General features: G+C 52.4%; 1 protein-coding gene across 1 annotated transcript in view; it reads left to right on the plus strand.

The window, feature by feature from the left end:
* Gnal (G protein subunit alpha L) overlaps positions 1 to 17,701 on the plus strand; it is an 87,270-nt gene extending 69,569 nt beyond the window's left edge. The window contains exons 7-13 of the mRNA XM_015506049.2: positions 2,840 to 2,894; positions 4,283 to 4,356; positions 6,277 to 6,335; positions 6,913 to 7,033; positions 9,376 to 9,506; positions 12,635 to 12,702; positions 16,368 to 17,701. Coding sequence (XP_015361535.2) covers positions 2,840 to 2,894; positions 4,283 to 4,356; positions 6,277 to 6,335; positions 6,913 to 7,033; positions 9,376 to 9,506; positions 12,635 to 12,702; positions 16,368 to 16,514 — 655 coding nt within the window. The 3' untranslated portion in view covers positions 16,515 to 17,701. The remainder of the gene's footprint in view (positions 1 to 2,839; positions 2,895 to 4,282; positions 4,357 to 6,276; positions 6,336 to 6,912; positions 7,034 to 9,375; positions 9,507 to 12,634; positions 12,703 to 16,367) is intronic.
* Positions 17,702 to 18,880: the final 1,179 nt, after the last annotated feature.

Here is an 18,880-nt window from a genome sequence, read left to right on the forward strand (position 1 = left end):
TTTTTTTTTTTAAAGATTTGTGCAAGGTGGGCAGTGGCACAAACCAGTAACCCCAGCTATTCTGGAGGCTGAGGCAGGGGGATCACTTGAGCCTGGGAGTTCTATACCAGCCTGGACAATATAGGAATGTTTTGCAATTTTGGGTTTGGTTTGGTTTGGTTTTGCGTTTTGTGTCTTTAAAGGGAAAAAAAAAAAAAGATGAGTGTAGCTCACATGCTTCATGTGTCTCCTATCGCCACTTCTAAGAAGGGGGTGAATCACAATGAAAGACCGTGCACTCTGCTAAACAGAGCATGCCTCAGTGCCAGGTGGAGAGAGTTCCATGGGGATGTAATCTGAGGTTTCAAAGGGAAAAGGAGAAAAAGGTACATTGTCTACATTCTCAACAACACAGGTGACTTTTGGGGGGAGGGTGTGGTTACTGAAGATTGAACTCAGGGGTCCTCTACCACTGAGCTCCACACACAGCTTTTTTCTTTATTGTGAGACGGGGTCTCACTAAGTTTCACAGGCTGGCCTCCATCTTGCAATCCTCCTGCCCCAGCCTCCTGAGCTGCTGGACTGCACGTGCGCACCTCCATTCCTGCAGAAGTTTGATGATGTTTTGAAGCTCTGTATGTAGTATGTAGTCAAAGGTTTGCAAGGGGAATTCTTAGATTTCCTTAATTTTTCTTCATAGGTTGCAGTGGCATTTTTAAGGAGACAATGTTATAACCCTTTCAAATGTGGTCATGTGCAAGACTATGTGACTACAAGTCCCCTTTGTAGCTCACCTCTGTATGTAACCTCAGGAGCCCCCAGTGAGGTCGTTCTGTGGCAGCCCTGGACCTGGGCCAGGCAGCCGAGCTGGAGGCAGCGCAATGCCTGCCCTGGAGGTGGGGGGAGACCCACCAGCATCTCGGGACAGTGGCTCAGCACGGTTGTCCCACCACTTCCTCTGGAAGGCAGTGTTTAATTGCGTTCCTCCAGAACCTCAGGTGTGCTTTTTGTCAGCTTCTTTCACTGTTTCTGCTCATACAGGTTATTACCATCTGAATACATTCTCCGGGTGCCTCCGCCCCAGTGCATCCATTTTAAGTCAATTGCTTCCTACACCCTGCATCCTGGGTGCCAGGTTTAATTTCGGCCTTGCTCCCTTCTCCAGGGAGCTGATTCGAGTCTGCCTGGAGTGCTCAGCACCAGGTGCCAGTATCATGTCACCAGGGCCAGTCTGGGTCAATGCTGACAGCACGGGGGCCTGGGGAGCAGCCAGCTGTCAGCCCCAGGCCTGAGCGCCCACCACGGGCAGGGACTTCTCCCACTTGCAGATTCTGTTCACGTTCCCTCCTGGTGGGGGGGGCGGGACTCGGGGCGTCCTGCCCTCGTGCTTTCTACCACGGCCACCTTGGAGGCCAGCGCCACTGAGCCAACCTCCTCTCTTGTTCTCAAACCTGCCTCAACTGGGGCAGACCCTCCCTCCTCCAGCCAGGGAGGCAGTGGCAGCTACAAGGATCCACACTACCCATTCCCAAGAGGCCACCAGCTTCTCACTGCCCTGTCACCTGGATCCTAGCTCTGCAGTGTCTCTACAGGCACAATTTAACTCCACTCCTACACACGGCTTTGGTCATCTCTCAACTTCCATGTTTTATTTACATCACAATGACTTCTACTGTCTTCTCTTTGGAAAGGAGGCCCCCCATTTCCTCATTTTCCAAGTTGGCCCTTTCCCCAACCCTGTAGGACTGGGGAAGAAGAAAGAGGGAAGGTAGAGGTTAAAATGAAGAAAGAGAAAAGACAGGCATGGTGGTGCACACCTGTAATCGCAGCTGTTCAGGAGGCTGAAGTGGGAGGACCGAAAGTTCAAGGTCAGCCTCAGCAATTTAGGAAGACCTTTCTCAAAATTTCAAGAATTTTAGCTCAGGGGCAGAGTGCTTGCCCCTGCCTGTGGGAAGCCAGGTTCGATCCCCAACACGCGCGCGCGCACACACACACACACACACACACACACACACACACCAGAATCAGGCCTTTGCTCTTCATCAGGACAGTAGCATTATCGAATCGGATGCATTCAGGAAGGAAGGTGGACTTCAGCTCTCAGCCCACCCTCGTCCTCATGTGCTTTTGTTATGCTCGAATTCGGGACCCCCAAAAGACCACCAGAGACCCAAGATCAATGTAAGCAGCAAAGAGGTGTTTATTGCGGGCTAGCTCTGTCCTCCGCGTGCACACAGCAACTGGTGACACTGAGAGGCCCCAGCCCAGGGTTTGCAGCAGTTTTATACACTCTTTGGAGAAGGCAGGGACCCCCCACATACATCATAGCATCTCTTAGCAAATCATCACACACCGCGGGAAAATCAAATAACAACTCTAAAACATGATTAGCACATTCACTGGCGGGAACAAGTTGGGTAGGGGGGATTGGTCAGTACAAAAGTGGTATTGGTTTGAGCCAAGAGGGGTGTACGTGCTGAACTACATGGTTTCCCAACTTGTTACCAACCACCATAAACCACTGGGAGGGTCATCTGGCATCCCAGGTATTTCCCTGTCTCATGCTGATTGGTGGCTGCTAGGGGGCTGCTATGGATCCCCACCTAGCCTGACTGAGTCAGGGACACCTGGCGCAGCAGATCTCTCCTGTTATTTGTAGATAAACAACTTAGCAGGGTGGGAATGTGCCTAGGAGTGCTCTGTGGGTCTTTCCAAGGACAAAGGTCATGTCCCTTCCTTGGACAGGCTTTGCTCTGAGGTAGAGGCTGGTTTTTCACTTTGTTCTGCACTGACCATGCGTCCCCAACCCAGGGGACAGGCATCAGAACCTGCCGCTGAGCGTACATGGCTTTTCTTGCAGCTTCTTGGAGAGAATCGACAGTGTCAGCCTGGTGGACTACACTCCCACTGACCAGGTAGGCAAGCAGCACCCTGTGCAAGCCTGCGGCCAACTTCCCAGAGACTCAGTGACCGTTTTAAAACAGGTTAAGAAAAAAATCCTTCAGATGCCTCCTGCGTGCTCACTGTGCATGCCAGTGTCCTCAGCCCGTCACCAAGCCTGAGCCCCTGCTCCCAGGCCTGGAAAGAAGCCCAGGCAACAGGAAAGCCAGGCTTCAACTCCCCTTTGTGGACGGGGGCTCTCTGCTTTGGGTCCAGCGGGGTCCCATAGGACACTGCAGGTGTGCCCGACGGTCTCCCTTGGATTGAGCAAACTTGGGCACGTCTTTAGGCACACAGAGGCCTCAGGCATGTGCAGAGACGGGTGCTCAGGTGGCTCACTTCCACAGCCACCAGGCCTTCCAGAGGATAGGAGGGGCTCCATTCAGGCCCCCCCAGAGCTGCATCCCGGGGCCCTGAGCCTTGGGCCCCTGGAGGCTCCCTCCTCTCCCCTCCCTGGAAGCCTGAGGTCCTCTCTCTCCCTTAAGGTCCCTCTCTCTCTGAAGCCAATTCCAACAGCTTAAAATGATCTGACAGCCTTCTGGGCTTCCTAGCCTCAGGCGGATCCCTTAGGCCTGTCCTAAACACTCCTCCTTGTGTAAAATGGCAGGACCACCTCTCTTGGTCCAGAATGGCAGCACAGTGACCGCTTCATCAACATCACAAAGGTGGAGCTTAAGAGAAGACCCTGAGGTGGCCTGAGAAGCAGAGACGTCCCCTTAGTGAAACCCCCTGGCTTTCCAACCCCTGAGGACCATGTCATCTTAGATCTTAGAGAATAGAGATATTCAAGGAAGGGAGCAAATTTATAATCGATTCTAGTCTTATGGTCCCTGGTTTGTGAATGCAGAGTTACTTTCTCTCCGAAAGTATTCTTCACCCAGAGCTGAACAGGAGCAGAGGTGCTCTCCCCAGAGGCGAGCGCTGTGACTCAGTTGTCAGGGGCAAAGCAGTCGCAAGATGTTCACAGGGAACGTTTTTTGAAAAAAGAGGAGGCTGAGGCAGGAGGATGGCGAGTTCAAAGCCAGCCTCAGTGAAAGCGAGGCGCTAAGCAACTCAGTGAGACCCTGTCTCTAAATAAAATACAAAATAGGGCTGGGATGTGGCTCAGTGGTTGAGTGCCCCTGAGTTCAATCCCCAGTACCAAAAAAAAACAAAACAAAACAGAAAAGAAAAGCACAGTTCTCAAGTCTTTGGGACCAAATCTATACATTCACTGTAGATTTTCCCTGGAGGATAAGACAAGCATTCATCTGAGTCTTTAGCTATTACTGCTTTTTTACAGTCGAAGTTGTCCTTTGAAAGTGTCAGTCACCATGGTTACAGCAGGGCAGGGCTGAGCTGGCTTCTCTCTCCTTGCTCCCAGGACCTGCTCAGGTGCAGGGTGCTGACATCGGGAATTTTCGAGACACGATTCCAAGTGGACAAAGTGAATTTTCAGTGAGTATGTTGTTCAGAGGGGAGCCTCAGGTGGGATGGAGGGCGGGGTCCCAGGACCCAGCCCTCGGGCTGGAGGGGCCTGAAGGAGTCTGATCCTTTCAGGTGAGGATGTTGGGTGAAATCTGATCTCGAGCAAGGGTTGAAATCTTGCATTTTACCACCTACTTTCAAGTAGTAGTATTATGAAGTGTTCCCCTCAAGGAAAGTGACATTTCACCCTGGTCACAGGTTTGACTGGCCCTTGGATTAAATCAGGAGCTTGAGAACTGAAGCCAGCAATCTCTTTTGTACCACCCCCTGAGGAGCATTTCCCCCTGTCCCCCTGACTGGGAGGACACTTTCTGCTGTCCATCCTGCTGAGGGGCTCTTCCCCCTGTCCTCCCCCCTGCGGGGGCTCTTCCCCCTGTCCACTCCCCTGAAGGGCACTTCTCCCTGTCCACTCTTCCCCCTGTCTGCCCTCCTGGGGGGGGGGGCTCTTCCCCCTGTCCACCCCCATTGGGGGCTTTTCCCCCTGTCCACACCCCTGGGGGGGCTCTTCTGGCTGTCCATGCACAAACTTCACTGAATGAACCTATTTCTTTGTTTTCCTCCCTTGAGACCCTCAGTTGATTCTCCATCCACAAAGCCCTTTGCACTGCCCATCCTAGTCCCCCCATATTTCCCACCCAGACCATCCGAATAGGCCTGGCCAGTCTTCTGCCTCACCAGGTTGTACCAGGTCACTGTCCTCAAAGTTCACCCAGCTCCCCTGCCACAGTGCCTTTGCTCACCCAGTCCTCCAAGCCCTGGATGCTGCCTGGCTAAGCAAACCCTACAGATCCATCAAAGCAGCCTTCAAATCCCAGCGCACTGGCTCCTTGGAGCTTCTGCTACATCTGCTGTGCGGCTCAGCACTTGAGAACATGCTCCTGTCCCCTGCCCACATCACCTCCGTGGCGAGTCAGTAGTGAGGGCCCTGAGCGGGACTCCCACGATGCCCAGAACTTTCCACGGGCAGGCATGTGTACTTCCTCTGCGTTTCTTGAGAACCCAGCAGGACATAGTCAGGCCGTGTGGCCTGGATAAAGCCCGGCTAGGTCCACGCTGTGGTCAGAGCTGTACAGTTATGGAGTGACCCACACCGCAGCAGGTCCCGGGCATGGGGACTTACTAACAAGGAGACGTCCCACTGCAGCAGGGTTTGCTGAACAGTGTTCTGCTCTGCGGCTTGGCTGCTCATCAAGCAGCTTGGCACGTGCTAAGGCAAAGCAGGTTAAAATCTGTAGGATGGCTGATGAGCCTGCCGGGCCAGCTGGTACAGACTGCGTGGTCCCAAAGCCCAAGTCTGGCTTAGCCAGGAGCCTGGGGGGTGTGGAGGAGGGGTGCTGCAGGAGAGATGCTGGGGAGGGGCGGATGCTGCCTGGAGAGCTGCAGGGGAGGCCCCCGAGGGAGACCTGGGCGGCCCAGGGATCTGGACTGATGCAGGAGGGGACCAGACCCACTGCAGGCCCAGGAAGAGGCCTGCAGTGTCCCAGAGGGACATAGACACAGCTGGGAGGGCAGGGAGCCTTTCTCCCTTGTCCAGGGGAGGAGAGATACCATGTCTGAGAGCCAGGACAGGTCACCTGAGCTGCCCTGGGTGGGCACTTGGCACGTACTCAGAGAGGCCCCAAAGTCTGCGCAGGATGTGGTGTGAACTAGAAACCACTGCATTTATAAGGCACCTACTGTGTGCGCCTGCACACTGCAGGCTGCTGCCTATCTGAGCCCTCCCTGAGCCTCCACTGTGCAGGGCCACAGAGGAGGGACAGAGCTGGCAGCCCCACGCGTGGCCCTGATGAGGCAGATGCAGCGTTGAACAGGGACATTCTGACAGCAGAGGAGGAAGGTGGGCACGCCCGGGTTCCTGCTGCCCCAACAGTCTCCCCTTGCTCCCCACAGCATGTTCGACGTCGGTGGCCAGAGGGACGAGAGAAGGAAATGGATCCAGTGTTTCAACGGTGATTTTCATGCACCCTCAGGACCCGGTAGAGGGCCAGCTCAGCAAGCCCGGGTGTGACTGCTGTTGATTGGGATATCCTCCCCTACCTAGGATGCAAACTACTGCTTTTTTTTTTTTTTTTTGGTACCAGGGATTGAACTCAGGGGCACTCAACCACTGAGCCCCATCCCCAGCCCTCTTTTATATTTTATTTACAGACAGGGCCTCACTGAGTTGCTTAGGGCCTCCCTAAGTTGCTGAGGCTGGCTTTGAACTTGCCATCCTCCTGCCTCAGCCTCCAGAGCCTCTGGGGCAGGCGGGCACCGATGTGCCCAGCCAAACTGCAGCATTTTTTATCAGATCATTGTGCTTCTTCTTGAAACACAAATCTCACAAAGAACTTAAGCATCCCAAAGTGACCTCTCTTTGGGGCAACCCGTGAGGTGTGCACTGACACCAGACACACCACGCCTGCAGTGGTCAGTGGACGGCCGTGCCCCTGGCCTGAGCTGCTACCAGGCACGTGCTTGACCCTGACCCCACGGCCACTGCCTCTGTCTGACCACAGGCTTCCCTTTCCTCTGTTCCCCATGTAGACGTCACGGCCATCATCTACGTGGCGGCCTGCAGCAGCTACAACATGGTGATCCGGGAGGACAACAACACCAACCGGCTCCGAGAGTCCCTGGACCTGTTTGAAAGCATCTGGAACAACAGGTCACGCGGGGTCCACACAGTCTCACACGGGACTGCATGTCTTCTCTTATGAAGAATGCGTTCATGTTTGTTCCCCCAGAAACATACTCTGTCCTCACTGATGGACCCTGAGCCATCATAAGAAGGGCCTCCCTCGCCCACCTAGTGTGTGGACGATGAGGGAAATGCTCTAATGAAACAGAGAATGTGCTTTGTCAAGACATTTCAGACCTGTTTTGAAATCCTGAGATTACATCTGGGGTTCAAAATTGATTTTGTTCTATGCTTAAATTTTAGGAATCCAGCTTAGAACATTTGCTGGCCACTCGCAGGGTATGGTGATGGTAATGTCAGTGGCTCAGGAGGCTGAGGCAGGAGGATGATGGCAAGTTCGAGGCCAGGCTCAGCAACTTAGGGAGACCCTGTCTCAAAATAAATAAAAAGAGCTGGGGGTGTGGTTAGTGGTAGAACACCCCTGGGTTCAATCCCCAGTTTAAAAAAAAAAAAGGCACCTACAGGTAACTGAGGGTCTCTAAGAGCCCTTGCATCTCAAAACCACAGCCGCAGCCAGGCTGATTCTACCAACTGCAGAGTGGCCGAGGTGCCAGCACACAGGCACTGCTTACTCACATGGCATTGAAATGTGTCTCCAAGGAGCCCAGGGAATATAAATTAGCCCTGCAAAAGGCTTGGATCATTGGAAAAGTATCTCTATCAAGCGTCCAACACTGTTTTCAGTTTTGTGGTCTAAGAAGTTAATAGGAAAGAAATCGGGCCACTAAATGCCAACCCTGCCTGTGCTTTGGAGTGGCTGTAAGTTCACCGCTGCTCACCCCCGGGAGGAAGGACACAGTGCTGCAGTTTGAGCAGGCACAGGACCAGCAGAGAGACAGAGCACTGGCCGGGCATGCACAGGGTGCCCCCCTCAGCACCCTAGACAACAAAAATAAGTGGTTTTGAAAAAAAAGTTCTTATTTTATAAATATATGTGAGAGTAGAAGAAAAACCTGGGTGTAAAAACATGATAATTTTAATAGTAATTTTCTCTGGTGTAATTACATTTTTTTCTGAATATTTTTCTATAATTTAAGATGATAAGTTATTATCTTAATTAAGGCTAATCTAAGATAATAGAAAAATACTCTCAAAATAACCTTTTTATAAAGCTTATGTAGTTTATAACTGGAAGAAGCTATACACTATTTCCATTTGTGGTGGAAGTGGTTGGGGGTTTTGTTTTGTGTGTGTGTGTGTGTGTGTGTGTGTGGTCCTGGGGACTGCCCCCCTCACGAGGGGGGGTGCTTTACCACTGAGCTATATCCCTAGGCTTTTAAAAAATTTTTTATTCCAAGATAGGGTCTAGATGAATAGCTGAGCCTTGCCCCAAATTTGAATCCTCAGGCCTCAGCCTCCCAAGTGGTGGGGGTTGTGGGCTGCACCACATGCCTGGCCTGCGCTTTAGTTTATAATAGATGACTGTGGGCTGACTAGTCGGCTCGGAAGCAAGGGCCCCCAAGGCGGTACTGATTCCTTGCTTTGCTAGACTCTTTGTGAGCCAGTTCTCAGTTCCTGTTTCATGAGGCGGAGAGAACAGACCCCTCCAGATGTCCCCGCCCTGTACTACCACCAGGTAGAGATGCAGGGAGTCAGATCTGATGGACATCCTGGCCCCAGGAAGGCCACTGCTCCAGAGGCTGGGTGTAGAGGAGACCCAGTGAGGGGCACACCAGGTTCTGCCTTGAGCTAACGAGTCGTGATATATTGTTGTTGCTGTTGTTAACGATTCTTCCAGTGTGAGTCTTCTGACCCTTTATTAGTAAATTACACCTCAGAAATCCTACTGTCTCTGTTTAATGAATGAATCTTGGCTTTGGTACCAGTAGATTTATGTCCCCAGTGAAGCTGAATTGGAAAATGCTGAACTGCCCCACTAACTCCCAGTGTTTATCATGGCTTGCAGATGGAAGGAGGTACTGGTGTACCAAACAGCTGTAGCTCCTGAACATCACTGGGCACGGTGACACACCCCTGTCATCCCAGCGACTCGGGAGACTGAGGCAGGAGGATTGCGAGTTCCAGGCCAGCCTGGGCAACTTAACAAGACCCTGTCTCAAAATAAAAAAGGGACTGAGGATGTGGCTCAGTGGTCAAGTGTCCCAGGTTCAAACTCCAGTACCAAAAAAATTAATAAGTAAATTTAAAAAAAATGAATCCTGTACATTTCCAGGAAGACACAATGTTTTTTAATATTGGGGTGACTCCAGGGCTGGCCTGTGCCGGGCGAGCGCTCTGTCTCTGAGCGACAGCCCTGTCCGGAGCTTTCTCACCCAGCACAGGTGAAGTCTGTGTCTCTTGCTCTCCAGGTGGCTGCGGACCATCTCCATCATCCTGTTCCTGAACAAACAGGACATGCTGGCGGAAAAAGTCCTAGCGGGGAAATCGAAGATCGAAGACTATTTCCCAGAGTACGCCAACTACACCGTCCCCGAAGATGGTAAGGCTCCAGCAGGTCCTTGGACGGAAGAGTGACGACTTCTCTGGTCCAGTCATTCAAACACCTCCTGAACTAAGACGTCCACCAGTCCCCATCAGCCCTCTCCTCTAGCGCCATCTGAAGTGCTGGCACACAGGCTCAGCACCCTTACCCAGGGACAGGACAGAGGTGCTTCAGACCACAGGGGCTTTATGATTTGGGGATGTTTGCACCTCCATAATGAGATGGGCCCGGGTCTAACCGTGGAACTCATTGCTTCATGTCCACCTTACACCGTGGATTGAGGTGAGGTTGCAGGTTTGTAGCACACCTGTGTTCTGGCTGTTACTGTCACTTGAGGTCAGATGTGTAATACTCCACTTGTGTCATGTTGATGCTCAAAAAGCTTCAGGTTTGGGGCATCTCAGGACGCTTGACCTGTATTACAGTGTCTGGCTTAGGATCCACTTGTAAATGGTTCACACTCCCGTGCAACACAGGGAAGGGCCATTGGGCAGTGGTGCAGCCTGTTATCCCAGTGGCTTGGGAGGCTGAGGCGGGAGGATCACAAGTTCAAAGCCAGCCTCAGCCATGGCGAGGCCCTAAGCAACTCAGTGAGACCCTGTCTTTAAATAAAATACAAAATAGGGCTGGGGGTGTGGCTCGGTGGTTGAGTGCTCCTGAGTTCAATCTCCAGTACCCCCCCCCAAAAAAAAGAAGAAAGGACCATTGTGGGGGGGGGTATGAATGTGTCACTGGCTGAGTAAGTTCTGCCTCTAGGCCCCTCTTGGGGTCTGTGTGGCTGGGAGCCTTCCTCCTTCCTGGGAGCTGAGGTGGTACTTCCTATTATTTTACCACGGAATGTGAGGCTGACAGAGGTGGCAGCTTGCTCAAGGCCACACACCGGGGGCCTGTGTGGGCAGCACACTCCTTGAACCCTGGTCCACAGCCGGCTCGGCCAGCCTCCCTGTGCTGCCCTTGGCTACGCCCATCGAGTTCCCCTGGGGGGACCATCCGTCCACCTGAGCTGGCAGGGCTGAGCATCCAGGCAGGAAGGTCACCAGGAAGGGCTGGTCACTGTGCTTCAGGGTCAGCAAGCACCCGGGTGATTTGTCACAGGCAGAATGACATCATTTCTCAACATCTGAAGCCCAAATTAGATAAAGCCAAATGAAAGGGACTCTCCTGCAGACCAGCTCAGGTTTGGAGGATTTATTTTCTATCATCAGTGAAGAGGGGAAGGAAATTTGGGGTTTGTAATTAACTTTCCTGCTCTTTGTGTTCAATTTTCTCTTCCCCATAATGGCAGAGCCCCTGACTAGCACAGTCAGAGCAAGACCTGAACCACCCTGGATGTGCTGGCCAAGGGCAGGAGCTCGAGGGTTCCTTGCAGGGTGAACAGCCCTGGAAGTGGCCTGGGACCTCGGCCTGCGGGGCCGCCCAGGCCCTCCTTCGTCAGCAAGCATTCCTCCTCTCCTTGCTAAAGCTCACAGCGGGCCGGGCTGCCTGCCTCAGGGGACCCACGGGGCTGCTGGTGCCCCGTACTGCTGGCCTTGCCCCCCTCCCAGCCAGCTAGGCCTTCACCTCTCCTGGTGCCACCCACCTCCAGCCCTGGCCTCCCGGATCTCGGAGGTGGCCGAGCTCTGTAGAGCCACCTCCACATCAGCTTCTTCCTTCCTTCTGCCCTCACGTCCTCGGTCCAGGTCCTCACTCTCCTTGTCTCAGAGACTGCCACAGCTTCTTCCCTGGCCTCCTGTATCCTTCCAGAACATTCTCTGAAATTCTGCCAAGCCATCTTCCTTTAATCCCCACCACCACCACACTTACGCTCCCTCTAAGGGGCACCGTGGCCACTGGCTTAACTGCATTGCAAGCCAGCGCCAACCCGCCCCAGCCAGGGGATGGACAGGGCCAGTGGCTCAGGCCCAGTGACAGCCACACCTGGGCACTGCGTCACATCCCCCTGGACCTCCCAGGGCACCCACCTGTCCCTGGCATCGGTGCACCCGATGGTGGCCTGGCTCGCGTCCTCCTCCTCGGCCTCAACTGTGGCCATGAGAAGGAATAGAGTGTCTGCAGGCGCACGAGGGCCACACACATAGGGAGGGTTTCCTTCTGCGCATCCAACCAGCTGGGCAGCGCTCCACTGCGCTACATCCCCAGTGCCTAGGGTCACGTGGGATTGGAAGCTCTCAGTGATGCCCCACACAGCTGGGCTGAGAGCAGGGGGTGCTGCCCTCTCTGCCTGCTACACCGACATGGCCTGCCCAGCCCTCCCTCCAGCCAAGCCTGGCCGGTCTGGAGAGCAGGCCTGCCATCCCACTCCCAGGAGAGTGGCCATGTCCTCACGGACCCTCAGTAGAGAAGGCAGAGTGGTGAGCCCACCTGTGCAGCCCGAGTCGCAGGAGAACAGATGTCCCGAGTGCAGAAAATGTGGGACCAGTCCCAGGACCACAGACCGTTTCAGGAGGACCTGGGGCCAGAGTGCCCGCTGTAGCCCCCCTCCCTCCACCCCTCAGAGCAGGGCTGATGGAAGCCAGCTGCAGTCACACCAGCAGCCAGTGCCAACCCTCGCCCCAGAAGGCCCAGGGCTGCCAGTCTTCCTGTCCGAGCAGGCCTGCGGGCAGAGCCGGCTCTGGAGCTGTGGTCAGCATGCACGGAGGTGCGCCCGTTTTATCTGAGTGGAGAGTATCTACCTCCCTCAGCCCATTTTGGCTGCTATGACAAGATACCTGAGACTGTGTGGTTTATAAACATCAGGAATTTCCTGCTCCCTGTACTGGAGGCTGGGAAGCAGCAGATTTGGGGTCTCTGCTTCACAGATGGTGCCTCTGACTGCATCCTCACACAGTGGAAGGTGTGCCCAACCTCCCTGGGTCTTGAGCCCACCTGACCTAATGGCCTTCCAAAGGACCGACCTTTTGAGCTTTGAGAGAACTTGGGAGGGACACACACTTTCAGGCCACAGCCCTGCCAAAGAATGCCTTGTCAGAGGCCCAAGAACGACATGTCAATGATCTGGGGGAGAAGGAAAGAGCCTTCTGTTGGCGTGGTGGACGCGGTAACCAGGGCAGCCCAGCTCCATTCCTCCTTTGTTTCCACACACTTGTCTCTTTCACCACTTAAATCTCCATTCTTAATTTCCGCAGCGACACCAGATGCAGGAGAAGACCCCAAAGTCACAAGAGCCAAGTTCTTTATCCGGGACTTGTTTTTGGTAAGCAGTATTTTCTAAGCTACGTTGTTCCGTATAATTCACAGATTCCTTAGCCTTTCATGATCTCACTGAGTCTTCCCAAAAATCATGAGCCACGAGAGAAGGTGTGTTCGCTCCCTTCACAGCGGCACACACTGAGAATCAGAGAGGTCAGGTTTCTCACCAGGGTAACACAGTACTCACTTGTGCTTTCTGAAAAGAACAGAACTCTCCTGCACAGGCTGCGACTCCAGCTCTCATACTTTGGTACCTCACTTCCAAAAGCAGTAACAGGAAAAATTTAACATAAAAATGGACCCGCTCAAATTAAGATATTTTCTTTTTTCTTCATCTTCAACTCTTTGAGATCCTTGCAGATTTACATAAAACATGGAAAAAATGCAAATAATTCCCATCTACTCTATGCAAATTGACCCCAGATTGATAAAATTTTTGCCGAATTTGCTGTTTCTATGTATATATGTCTACATTTTTTTTTCTCTCTCTTGAATAACCTACAGCTGGCTGTGAGTTTTCCCTGGCTTGGAACTAGTGACTCACAAGGAATGCCAAGGGCATGTTCCTGGTGAGACTGCAGGTGCACATGTCAGGTGCAGTGGACCTTGTCTCTTGGACAAGTCAGTTTCTTAGCCCAGCCAGCGCAGGAGTGGCCCTTGGGCCATGGTTCAGCTCTCCTGCCTGCCCCCCTTGCCATCACACCCCAAGGGCAGGTTGCCTTTTGAGTCCTACACTGATTTAGAAAGTAAGGATCGTAAGAAATCCATGCCCGGAGAGATGAAGAGTTCTCCAGGAAGTGAACAGGCAGTACCAGAAAATCTTCTGCAAGTACGTAAATCTGGGGCCTGCTGCTGCTCTGAATCCACAGCAGGTGTTTGGTGGTCAGATTCCCAGAGCCTCCCTACACGGGGACATTCTGGAAACATCTTCAATAAGAGAATTCAGTTCCTAGCAGATCCAGGGATTCTTTGTTTGAGGAGCACCTTGTAAGACCTCAAAATATAAGACACATTAGAAAGTGCCCCATGAAACACTACTCTAATCAGAATGAAATGTTAATTAAGTATGAAAATGTCGGGCATTGAGATGAAGGTTATAAAAGCCAGGTGGGGTGGTACACACTTGTAATTCAGCTACTTGGGAGGCGGAGGCAGGAGTGCGGCATGTTCGAGGCCAGCCTCAGGAACTTAGTGAGACCCTGTCTCAGAATTTTAAAAAACATTTTAAATGGCAGGGTTGATGCTCAGGGGCAGAGCACGGGCCTAGCAGGCTCTGTGTTCTATCCACAGTGCCAAAGACAAACTACGCCATCCCCCAAATAAGGGGCATTCAGACCTTGTCTGGACAAACCTTTCCTTCCTTGGAAAGGGAAAAAACCTAGCCGGGTGCAGTGGCTCACGCCTAAAATCCCAATGACTCAGGAGGCTGAGGCAGGAGGATCATGAGTTCAAAGCTGACCTCAGCAAAAGTGAGGCACTAAGCAACTCAGTGAAGACCCTGTCTCGAAAAAAAAAATTCGAAATAGGGCTTGGGATGTGGCTCAGTGGTTGAGTGCCCCTGAGTTCAATTCCCAGTACTTGTTCCCCCCCAAAAAAATCAGCTTCGACTGGCAGCCTTAGGTTCTAAGGCCCAATGAACCATAAACTTCTAGTCCTACTAGAAGTCCTCTGGGAAGGGCAGAGGAGCAAGGGGCTTAGTGGCAGGAAGTCCACTTTGAGAGCCAGCTGCGCGCCCAGTGAGCATCCTCCTTAGATGCACTTTACAGTCATTGCCTAAGGAGGGTACTGACCACCAGGGTGAGTCTCCGACAAGGCCCTTCCTCCCATAGGGTCAGCTGGAACCATCTCCACAGGCAGGAAGAACTTGGAGCTGGGGGAGCCAGGAGTGGGAGAGGCAGGTGTCCCCCAGGGTCCTGCCCGTCACTGGGAACAATCCTGTCCCTCAGACTGGAAACCAGCTGGGAGCACCAAGTCAGAGCTGGACTGGCCTCCCAGTGGTCCAGCTAAGATGGTGGCTGTGGGGTGGACAGCTGCATCCTGGCACCCCAGCACCATGGCAGTCTTCCTGCCTCCTAGGTGACTGCCTGGTGCTTCACCAGCTCCCCTGAGCCTTCCTTCACCTTGACCACCGTCTCCTAAGAGAGGGCCCCAGGCCTGCAGAGAGCCGGGGACTGCCAGTTCTCCTTGACCAGTTACCACCCTCGTGCTTAGTGAAAGCCAGTGATCAAAGGAGGTGTGCTGCAAGGAGAACTGTGCGAGATTTGCAAGTTGCAACAACCTTTGTAATGTCTCCTTACCCCAGTTTTTTTATTGCCCTGGGACAGGACCAGCCAGTCTGGTGGTTACAGAAAACAGCCTTCTTTTGATTTGTTCTCGGTGCACTTATGCTGTGTGCACCCATAGCTCACCTGGTGCTTTAGAGCACAAAGGATATTTAACCAGCCAGATGTGGTGGTGCACACCTGTCATCCAGGTGGCTGGGGAGACAGGCAGGCAGATGGCACGTGGGAGGCCAGCCTCAGCAACTTAGGCAGACCCTGTCTCAAAGTAAAAATTGTTTAAAAAGGCTGGGGATGTGGCCCAGAGGCAGAGTGGATTCAATCCCCAGTACTGCCCACATGCACACACAGACACAAACACACACAACTTCCTTGGTTTTGGTGTTCCCAAGTTTAAAAATGAAAAATAGGGGCTGTGGGTGTAGCTCATTGGTAAGGCACTAGTTCCACTCCCGGCACATTCAAAAAAAAAAAAAAAAGTTCAAGAGAAGCCAGACTTGTGCTCAAATTTAGTCTAACCCCACCCCACCCACCCACCCGCTGGAGGAGTCACAGAGCCTGAAGATCCTTTCATTAAGATAGGGGAGGGGCAGGAGGCGCAGGGATTCCCAAGGAGTCCCAGCAGTCCTGGGCTGCCAGAGCCTGAACAGCAGGTCTCCAAACACTGCTGGAGGCCAGAGCTTTGAAGTCCCCCTGCTTCCTCCTGAGGCCTCTCTGCCTGGCTTGCAGCCGGCCACCTCCTCCTCATTGTGGACTCCCTGTGTCTGTGTCCTAATCTCTTCTTGGGAGCACATCAGTTGTGCCGGTTCAGACTTAAGATTCAGCCACAGCCCATTTCTCACCTACGCAGCTTCAGAGTGTGCATGAGCCTGTCACTCTAGGACCTCCTCAGGCATCATGATCAGGGATCTTTAACCTGCATCCCCCAAGTTACTGGACAACAGGGTGCTGTGCTCCTAGACTGCCAGGAGACATTCCACTGCCAGCCCAGGGCACCCTCAGCAAGTGCTGAAGACCATCTGGGAGCAGGAGTCCCGGTGACCAGTGCGTTGCCCACTGCTGGACCGCCAGTCACACCAGATGTTTAATAAGCTTATTAAAACTACGTCAGCTAAGGCCAGTCCCTGGGTTGCACCGTGAGCAGTAGACAGGACAGAGGAGAACGTGATGTGTGTTCCAGCACACCATGCTTAGGTGCCCATTTCTGGAAACCTTAGCCTGCCTCTCCTGAGGCTGGCCAGCACCTGTGTGCTGTCTCTCCAGCTCAGCAGGGATCACCTGTGGGCAGAGGTAAGCTCCAAGTTGTCCAGGTACCTCCTGCCAGGTGCTCCCGACCTGCCCCCCAAGTGCATGGACCCACCCGGCCCTCAGCCCTGGCTCTCTCTTGCAGAGGATCAGCACGGCCACTGGGGATGGCAAGCACTACTGCTACCCGCACTTCACCTGCGCCGTGGACACAGAGAACATCCGCAGGGTCTTCAACGACTGCCGTGACATCATCCAGAGGATGCACCTCAAGCAGTATGAACTCTTGTGAGGCCCACTGACCCCGTCCCTCCGCTGCCCCCATCCCTCTCGCCACCCCAACGAGTGGCCAGACTGCGTGTTCATCCACCCAAGCCATGGTAGGGTGTAGTGAGTGTCTAGTCCCCTCTGGCTGCTGTCTGTCCTGCCCTGAGTGTGCCCCACCAAGCCTCTGGCTACCTCCACCCCCCAGGTTTAGTTCTGTTGCTTGGTTTTCACTGAACACAACCTCCACCCCCCAGGTTTGCATTGCTGCAGAACCTCCCACTCACCCATCGATGCTGCAGGGAGCCCTCTCTGGGTGGGGACCCCTGTCACACACTTGTCGACTGACTCACCAAGACTCTGTAGGTAGATGGAGAAAGTGCTTTTTTTTTTTTTCCTTCTTCAAGTTATTCAGCATGATTGCAAAGGCATATGCAAAGTGCCGGGAGCCAGGGGCCTCTGATTTCCCTTGAGGAAGGCCAGCAGGTGGCTGGCCCAAGGCATGGAGGAGACCCTGAGCAACCAAGCAGAGATTTTTTTTTTTTTCTTTTTTGGCAGTACTAGGGATTGATTGATTCCAGGGGTGCTCTATCACTGAGCTACACCCCCAGCTCTCTTTATTTTTTTTTTAATTCTGAGACAGGGTCTCACTAAGTTGCTGAGGCTGGCCTTGAACTTGCGATCCTCCGGCCTCGGCCTCCATCACACCCAGCTGAGAAGCCCTTTTTCAGTCTCCTTTGCCCTTGCTGCCAGCCTCAGGCACTTGAATTAGAGCTCCTCTGAGCCTTTAGCATTTAGGCAGAACACCTGCCACATTCACTATTAGAAAATCTGTCCTGTCTGGAAAAAAGATCCCTTATGCTTTCACTATATTTGGGTGGAGTCTTCTTTCATATATTCCTTTCACTGTTGGTTTATTGATGGTTTATTACATTGTACAGACCATAAAATGTAATATTCTTTTGTATCACTACTAAAGAAAACTCCTTGTAGATTTTTGTGCCTTGGATGATGGTTCTCCCTGTAAAGGACCTGTGTTTCAGTCGTGCTGATCAGCCTGATGTCATCCTGACCTGCCGCTTCCTCCATAAGAGGGAACTGTAGCTTTGGCGACATTCTCATCAGCCTGGGACTTTGTAAGATATCCCTTGGTTCCAAGAAATTGTGAATTATATGTCATCCTCAACAACAACGTTGTCCCAACACTGCCTCAGCCACCTGCCTGTGCTTCTCTGGGTCTCAGTTGCAAAATCCTGAACTCCCTTCCGGGGTACAGATCACAACATCATCTTTCCAAGAGCTAGGGATTTATTTTTCCTTCCCAGTCAATGTTTTTTGATTACTTTGCTAGTTAAAGACTCTTTCAAGTTCCCCAGGTAGGAACAGGACCACCATCCCCATAGCCAAAGCTTTGGGCATAGACTCCACCAGGCGAGTAAACAGAGAAAAAAAAGTAAACAGAGAAAAGCAAAGTGGAATCTGTTTGTGTCCGGATGAGGAGGAAAAGGGTTGCATCTTCATTTGTCTTGTGAAGATGAAACATTATAAAATCTTTTTTTAAAATCATTTTTATTTGCAATGCTGGGGATGGAAGCCGGGACCTTGGCCTGCCAGGCAGGTGCTCTCCCACTAAGCTACACCCCACCCCACAGAACCTTTATTTGAAATATGAAGGCAGAATGTATGGCTATTTCTTACTTGTGCAAGATTCTCAAATGCAGCCTCAAGAGCTACATCCTGGCATGATCCCTAAGAAGGCTCAATCGCTGCGGGAATGGTGCTTCAGTTCCATCCACAGCCACAGGTTTGGTTTTCTCGGTCGTCCTACAACAATCTGTAAAGATGTCCAGAACTGAACTTTCAACAGTACAGGTCCAGAGAAGGGACAGCCTATGTCAGTTCATTATTTTTCTTTTAGTCTTTAATATATTCAAGTACACTTTGTGGATCAGCATTCTATGATCATGTAGGAATTCATCCAGATTTAGATGTCACTTCCCATGGACGATGACAGCTTCCCAAATAGGCTATCTATCTCACCATCCCCATCTCCCGGCTCCTCCAATTCCTGAAGGTGGCCTAAGACGCAGTGGAACTGAAATGGAGATGGTCTCAGGTCTCCTTCTGCTTTCACAGGGGAGGAAGAAAACTGAAGAGATACACATCCACCAAAAACAAGTGAAGCTGTAGAAGGCTGTCCTCTCATTACAACTCTACAACTCGTTACCACTAGGCAACTCCCCTGACCAAGTATGACTTAGGAACTGGAGAGGGCTGGGGTGTGGCTCAGGGTGCAGTCCCCAGCACCACCACAAATAAACAAATAACAAAAGCTGGATTAAAAAACAGAGCCAGACTCTTAGGAAACAAAAACAAGGAGACATGACATCTGAC

This window comes from Marmota marmota, unplaced genomic scaffold (genome assembly GCF_001458135.2).
Source record: "Marmota marmota marmota unplaced genomic scaffold, marMar, whole genome shotgun sequence".
Classification (NCBI taxonomy): domain Eukaryota; kingdom Metazoa; phylum Chordata; class Mammalia; order Rodentia; family Sciuridae; genus Marmota; species Marmota marmota.